Source organism: Podarcis cretensis (genome assembly GCF_951804945.1).
Source record: "Podarcis cretensis genome assembly, chromosome: 10".
NCBI classification, from domain to species: domain Eukaryota; kingdom Metazoa; phylum Chordata; class Lepidosauria; order Squamata; family Lacertidae; genus Podarcis; species Podarcis cretensis.
Window position 1 is genome coordinate 61,371,350 of NC_137179.1, and position 8,281 is coordinate 61,379,630.

General features: G+C 43.2%; 1 protein-coding gene across 3 annotated transcripts in view; it reads left to right on the forward strand.

The window, feature by feature from the left end:
- Positions 1-4,933, forward strand: part of PLXNB2 (plexin B2) — a 350,928-nt gene extending 345,995 nt beyond the window's left edge. For all 3 annotated transcript variants that reach the window (XM_079994025.1, XM_079994023.1, XM_079994024.1), the window contains exon 38: positions 2,479-4,933. In XM_079994025.1, the coding sequence (XP_079850151.1) occupies positions 2,479-2,583 (105 nt within the window). In that variant the 3' untranslated portion in view covers positions 2,584-4,933. The remainder of the gene's footprint in view (positions 1-2,478) is intronic.
- The last annotated feature ends 3,348 nt before the right edge of the window (positions 4,934-8,281 follow it).

Consider the following 8,281-nt stretch of genomic DNA (forward strand, 5'->3'; position numbering starts at 1 on the left):
GCTTCATTGGAGAGGCGCTGTGCAGCTTTCCCCTTCCATTTCTCCTCCCGCTTTGCTGGAGAGGCACTGCACAGAGAGGGAGAGAATTTTTTTTTTCTTGTTCTCCTCCTCTAAAATTAGGTGCGTCTTATGGTCGGGTGCATCTTACAGAGTGAAAAATATGGTATTTATCTCTTGAAAGATCTCGGGCAGGGGTCAGCAACCTTTTTCAGCTGTGGGCCACTCCACCGTCCCTCAGACTTTGTGGTGGGCCGGACTATATTTTGAAGGGGGGGAAATGAACGAATTCCTATGCCCCACAAATAACCCAGAGATGCATTTTAAATAAAAGCACACATTCTACTCATGTAAAAACACGCTGATTCCCGGGCCGGATTGAGAAGGCATTTGGGCTGCTTCCGGCCTTAGGTTGCCTACCCCTGATCTCGGGACTATTAGTCAAAGAGAGAGAAGCTGGCTTACTGTGCTGATCTTCATACTGGGCGCCATGGTGTTGCAACCGTTGGCCACGCCTGTAGCAGTCTTCAGAGCTTTCACGATAGTTGTCACTTCCTCTTCTGCCAAGAAAATATAGGCAGGGGCACACCTATCAGTGAAACAACAAAAGCAATCATCAATAAGATAAACTAGCTACCATCAGACAACAAGAGTTCAGTAACCACAAGCTATGAAGGAGCATTCCCTATTTTTGCCACGCTTTTAAAAAATGTATTGGCTAGTAATGGAATAGACATCTTTTTTGAAAAAAAAAACCAGTCTGATATAGCTTGTAGGTAAATCTTGGTCAGTTGCGAAAAGCCATTTAGGTTCAAACACTTTGTTTTAAGATCAAACGCTTTGTTTTAATCGTAAATTAGCAAGTTCAGTAAGTAAAATAGGCTAATCGTTTAGGTTTGCTTCAGTTTGTTAGAAGTGTAGCCATAGACATACCCACGGGCTCGGGCTTCTCGTCAGCGGAGGGTTGCAGGAACTAGCACCGAAGAAGTTCTCCCCCTTCTTTATCAGCTTTTAGGAGCTTGAAAATGGTCTGGGGGTCCTCTTCTTCGCGCTGCAGCAACGCCATATCACTCCAGAATCTCCTTCCAAGGCTTCGGGGTCAGTTTAGCCTTAGCTCCCCCTTCTAGCTCCGCTAACGAACGCGTACCTCCCGACCTTGGCAAAGTGGGAGAGACGCATCTGACCGTGAGCAAAGACTCCCCGTTCGCAACATGAGCAGAACACAACCCATGTCTGCGTGAGCGGCAAAACCCAGAAGTAACCCTTTCCTGCACTTCCTGGTCACTGCGAGACGCAACCTGAAAAGATTTAACCTGAAGCAAACGTAACAAGAGGTATGACTGTAGGTACAGTGGTACCTCGGGTTACATACGCTTCAGGTTACAGACGCTTCAGGTTACAGACTCCACTAACCCAGAAATAGTGCTTCAGGTTAAGAACTTTGCTTTAGGATGAGAACAGAAATTGCCCTCTGGCTGCACGGCGGCAGCAGGAAGCCCCATTAGCTATAGTGGTGCTTCAGGTTAACGAACAGTTTCAGGTTAAGAACGGACCTCTGGAATGAATTAAGTACTTAACCCAAGGTACCACTGTAATTAGAGATGGACAAGGGTTTGCATTACACAAGGCATTCTCAAAAAAAAAAAAAAAAGGAAATGGTTTGGTTCACTTCCCACCAATCTGAATGAAACACACACACACCACAATCTACCATTGCAACTCAACAGTCAAGAGTTAAAGGTAAAGGTAAAGGTAAAGGTACCCCTGCCCGAACGGGCCAGTCTTGACAGACTCTGGGGTTGTGCGCCCATCTCACTTAAGAGGCCAGGGGCCAGCGCTGTCCGGAGACACTTCCGGGTCACGTGGCCAGCGTGACATCGCTGCTCTGGCCAGAGCCAGAGCCAGAGCCAGAGCCGCACACGGAAACGCCGTTTACCTTCCCGCTGGTAAGCGGTCCCTATTTATCTACTTGCACCCGGAGGTGCTTTCGAACTGCTAGGTTGGCAGGCGCTGGGACCGAGCAGTGGGAGCGCACCCCGCCGCAGGGATTCGAACCACCGACCTTTCGATCGGCAAGTCCTAGGCGCTGAGGCTTTAACCCACAGCGCCACCTGCGTCCCAGTCTCAACAGTCAAGAGTTACTTGCATTTAAATGGTAGCTTCAGGCAGCCAGGACAGAGCTCTCCTGGCAGTGGGAAGCATTTGAGGGTTATGCAGGCTGCCAGGCAAAGTACCCACCACCCACAGAGGAGATGACTCTGCAATGGCAGGCCTTCCCCCCTCTAGTGATTTTTGCCTCTTTAATCTCTCCACTATTCTGTATTAATAAAGCAATGTTGCTTCTGATCTACACTTTGAAATAATACCCTTCAAAATCTATGAGATTTTCTTCCACGTAATATATAGCTGAACAGAAAACTAAAACTGAAGCTGTGTGTCTTGCCTGAATCCTGATGATTTTTCTTCTTCTTCTTCTTCTAGATCATAAATGCACTGGAAGAGGACCCAGCTGCACAAAAAATGCAGCTTGCTTTTCGATTACAACAGATAGCAGCTGCTTTAGAGAATAAAGTAACTGACCTTTGATTTGAAAGCTGCAATAAAGAAGACTGATCTGGATGTGTAAATTCATTCTTCCTAATAAGGAAATAGTGTTCTATTTTTTAATGTGTAATTACAACTTTAAATGAAAAACAAAAGATTTTGGTTTTTTTATAGCAAAGCTGTAATGTAAAGAGTTTTTACTGTAAATTATGCTTCTAATTAAAATCCTGTGTTGTGTGTAAATGAATTTTCAGTGGGAAATGAGGGAAGTCCTCTGGGGTGGGGGAGGGTAAAGTTATAGCTCATTTAATCAAATAGTACAATCTTGAAGCATCAGCATTTTTAGAATTCATTACGCTAGTTAAATTCACTACCTATAGCATTCTTTATACTTTTTAAGCAATATGTGTACTAGAAAAGTAATAGCATATTGGAAAAATAAATGCAATATCCCTCTTTTAATTTCAGTAATTGGAAATAGATTTTCTTCTTATTCTTTTTTTTAAAAAAAATAAATCCAGTTGTCCTGTGTTCTACTCATAATGAGTAGAACAAAAGACACATTTGCTATGACTTTTTTTCTGTTTAAGACGTTGCAGTGGGTTTGGTACTATACATCTTTACATATCTGAAAACCAAGTGCTAAAAACAGTGGTTGTGACTGTTTCCCTCCTACACACTTTGCGAGGGTCAAAGTGGACAATACTGTAGATTATCCTTTAACTAGGAAGGTGCATGTAAGTCCCCCTAAGAGCATAAATCTTAACCATGATGTATGAGTACTTTTGCATGGTATTCAGTGTGCAGAGCATGCAGGGTACCTCACGTCCTCAGTACGCCAAGATTACCAGGTACTTCCAAATAACTAGTGCACTGCTGGCAAAGCAACAGCTGGGAATGAACAGTGGTTTTGTCTAGGTTTCAGCAAAGTGATTGTTCGCACTTGTTGACACTGTTGCTGCCACATGAATTCTGAATCACACACTGAGGGAAAATATCCTGTGTTCAGCCAAAGCAAAGCCGTTTTTGGGCTGCATAAAAGTGCAATTTGATGCTTTTGTTGTGGGGGAAGCAAGGGAATGGTAGCATATCACGATTATCCAAGACCCAGAAACATCTGGATCTGGCAAGTTTGTAGACTTCCCTACAGAGTTGCAAGACTCTCTCTTCTCATCCCTGATGGAAAGTACTGGTGGCAAATTCTAATTTGATTCAGAAATCGTGGCAAATAAAATTGGCCTTTTTTTCTTTTCTTTTTTAAATGATAGTTTTATTACATATGCTAATGTGCCTTACTTGTACTAATTATATGGATCTGAATGGTTTTGTAAGGAGAATCGTATCAAAAATATTTATGTGTGGTTTGATGACTTTTTTGTGAGAAAATTGACCAGCAGAATGCCTGTAATTAGCTTATTGCCAATAGTGTGCTGTTTGACATGATTCAAATATGTATATCTTTTGTTGGAATGGTTCATAGGATTTTTTAAAAAACAAATCTTCACACTATCCAAGGGAGATTGTTATTTGGTTTTTGTCTGTTGGAATCTGTGTTGTTAATGTAAAATACTCATTGTAAGGAAATCCTGTGCCCCGTCTAATCTAAACACCACTTGAGCCTTGGAATGCTGCAATGGATGGAATAATCATCATTAACTTAGCTATGGAAATTAAAGTAACTCATCAAAGATGTATTGTGTGTTTACAATATTAGTCAGCTTCCAGGCCATTTGATAAAGCTTGGTACGTTATCTTAAATTGCTATGTTGCACAAAAAAAAAAAAAGCAATCTTTGTTAGATTCATTTTTCACCATACTTCTGGGGCAGTTCATGTAGCACTGCCATCAAAACCCTCATTATCTTTTTGGTGTTGCTCTGGTGTTTTCTGTCCTGTGACACCTTAAACCTGCTTGGCTCCTAACACAGTAACAGACTTTCAGTTTGCTACCTCTCTCCCTGTACTGGAGTTATCCAAATTTGTTGCCTTCATGTTCATCGTCAGATGTATCGGTAAGTCTCTTCCTGATTTCTTTGGAGCAAGTCACTAGCGATGTGATTCTCATGGCTACTGTGGAAGTCAGCCGTGAATTCCGATAGAAGTAAAAAAAAAAAAAAGGGAGGCAGTAACAGGGTGTCACTTTTCGTATCTTTCCTTTTATGTTAAACATTTGCTTTTATCTGTACGCGCTTCCTCAGCACACCTGGAATGTAAGGAACTCTGAATAGTTTGAATCAGTTTTACCTAAGAATTCTGTGTCAAATTATGCCTCTATACTTGCCTTCTGTCTGATCAGCAAAGGTATCCAAACTTGCTAATCTGTTTTATCTTGTCATTATTTGTAAATCCTGTGAATTGTAAATCAAATACAATCTTTTTTCCACAAAGTGTAATATCTGAATTGTCTAAGTATGTTCTTCAGACATTTTAAGACTGAACTGAGTGGACCTGGCAGTACAGTGTATCGTGGGTTTGTTTTTTCCCAGAAGTCTTCCCCTTTTGTTTAAAAGTTAAAGGGTAATCTGTATCTTTATTCTACTTGGGTCCAGTTATCATATTGCTGTGCACTGTTAGCTGCTTTGAGGACATTAGTTGCTTTAAAAAAGTAGAATAAAATTGTAAAGAAATAAGTAAACTTAGGGGACTGCCCAAGACAGGTAACATCTGGCCAACTCTTTGCTTTACCAATGAATAAGAGTGATTTCCCAAACAGTCACCACCATCATTTTGTCTATTTGCCACAATGGTGCTCAAAGCAGTTCACAGCATATTGAATGAACAATAATAAAGGCAACAACAACAAAAAGAGAGTAATGACAGATAATCAGAATGTCAATAAATAAATAAGCCCATATAAAAACAATGCAAATAAGCTAACCTGCCTTAACAGCTTAAAAATAAACAAGAGAGAGAACAATAACCAAACGTGGACATAAAATGGCAACACACAACATTTGGGGTGAGTGGGGATTGTCACTACAGTCGTACCTTGGAAGTCGAACAGAATCTGTTCCGGAAGTCTGTTTGACTTCCAAAATGTTCAGAAACCAAGGTTCAGAAACTGTGGAAGGCCCATCGGATGTTCGGGTTCCAAAGAACATTCACAAACCAGAACACTCACTTCCGGGTTTGCAGCACTCGGGAGCCAAAATGTCCGAGTACCAAGGCATTCGGGATCCAAGGTACGACTGTATTCCCAAAGGAAGCTCATTACAATTAACTTTCCTACATAGTATGGTGACCTGATCTCCCAGCTTTTACCAGGGTCTCCTATCTCAATCACTTCTCAGTCTCTTGCCTGGGGAGGTCAAAATAGCTAATCCGCCTTCAAGCTCCACATACCGTCACAGTTCAGAAGCTGCAGAAGATCTGAATAGATTAGAATGGGGCCCCTTTCTTATACACAAATCATTGCTGCTCCACAGAGAAAGACAGTGTATTTATTGATTGCAAGCCCCCTTTGCAATAATAGCAGGAGACCGGTGAAGGACAAACAGCCTGACAGAAGCAAGGAACGAACTGATCATGCTCAAGCACATCTCAAAAGTAACATGAATCTTAAAATCCTGACGCTCCTTATGTGTACATTAGATTAGGGTTACCAGGTGTCCCTATTTCCCGGGGACAGTCCCCAGATTTACGAATAAGTCCCCGGACAAATTCCATCCCTGGAATGTCCCTGGGTTTCATCTAATGTCCCCTAGAAACGCAGCAGCAGCAGTCTCAGCAGCCTGGAGCAGTTTGCTCTGGCTGGCTTCAGGAGCTGCTCAGAAGTCCCCATATGATGGTTGTGCAGGGGCTCTAAGATGCAGCTTCTGGGCTGCCTCCACCTTCCCTAACCCCACAGCAAAGCTGTAGAGGGAGGCTTCATGCTGCCTATCAGAACTTGTGTGCGAGCAGGCGGGGGCAGGGATCTCTGAGTTAGGCAACCGGAAGCCTCCCTTCCCAGCTGAGGGATCCCTGCCCCCTCCTGCTTGCACACAAGTAGGAATGGGATTGGGGCTGCTCCGATGGGAAGGGAGGCATCGCACTGCCCAAGCCTCACCACTGCCTCCACTCTTGGCCCTCCTTCTCCACCTTCCATGCCTGACCCACCACACACCGCTTCAACACCACCACCACCAAAGAACCAACAACTCAGGGGCTGCCCAGGCTCATGGGGCAAGGAGATAGAAGCCTCGGAGGAAGGGGAAACATGGCAGTTGAGGTCAAGGCAGCTGCCACCCCTCTGCCATTGCTGAAGCATCAACGTCCCGAATGGGCAGTAATTCATTAATTGATTATAGTGTCCCCAGATTCACTAAAAAAATCTGGTAACCTTACATTAGATCCTGAAAACCAGTTACCGGTAACTGATGCAGCTGTGAGATTAGCATGGGGCGAGGGAGAGAGAGAGCTCAGCATCACAGAGGTAGCAGCAAGGAAAGATCCAGAAAGTCCAGTAGAAAGGAGAATCCTTATAAGTCTGTCTGAAATCCCAGTTCTAGATTTGGGGCTTTAGTACAAATAGCTGAAAATTCATATTAGGACCCTGCCTATATTTGGCCAGCTGAAATGCCCCCAAATAGTGTGCAAACCTTTGAGTTCTTCAGAACTCTTAAATCAGATAGTAAAGGTAAAAAAAAGGGACCCCTGCATGGTTAAGTCCATCAAAGGCGACTATGGGGTTGCAGCACTCGCTATCAGGCCGAGGGAGCCGGCATTTGTCCACAGACAGCTTTCCGGGTCATGCGGCCAGCATGACTAAACTGCTTCTGGCACAACGGAAACACCATGATGGAAACTAGAGCGCACAGAAATGCCGTTTACCTTCCCGCCACAGTGGTACCTATTTATCTACTTGCACTGGTGTGCTTCCAAACTACTCGGTTGGCAGGAGCTGAGACCGAGCAATGGGCGCTCACCCTGTTGTGCAGATTTGAACCGCTGACCTTCTAATCGGCAAGCCCAAGAGGCTCTGTTGTTTAGACCACAGCGCCACCCGTGTCCCTAAATCAAAACAAAGTAAGGACGGGGTGTTGGTAGGTGGCAAATGAGGAAGGGTGGGAGAAGACTGAGAAACTAGGTAGGTTTTTATATGAATGTAAATTGGAATTTATTTATATGAACAATGCATTCAGTACACTGCCTCAAGTTTACTGTCTTTACCAATTTTAAAAAAGAAACAGGAATAAATAACAGCATTTATTTGGTTTTTTTGTGCCCTTAATTTCCGTCTGTCTCTCCTAAAGGTAAATGACAATCAATAATTCAAAAATAAGAGCAATTGGAACTTGCAGTCCTCTGAAATAAGCATGCTGCTAAGTTTGACCTGTACAGTGATCTTGAATGAGAGGGCAAATATATTCCCAAATGAAAGGAATGTATGTCAGTTGCTGAACTGCCTACTCATACCCAGCCACTGCTGACTTCAAAATGGCCAATCTTAAAGGGGAAAGAGGGGGGTGGGGTGGAAAGCCCAGTAGCGCTTAACAGAATTAAATGCTCAGCTAACATCTTTCTATACAATCTGTGGGAGAAATTGCTTTTTGAATCAGAAGTTTTTCTTTAAAGAAAATAAACCTCAAAAGTACTTATCGGAAGAAGGAGAGAGTTGAATCGTTGGTTAGGCAAGAGTACGGTAATAGTTCCTTTTCTAAAAAGCTTTATATGGCTTGGTTTTGATGAGGGGAGGGCAATACCTCCAAGCCACATGCTGCGTTTCCAAAATCCCCTTTTCGCTCTTCTAATTCCGAACAATG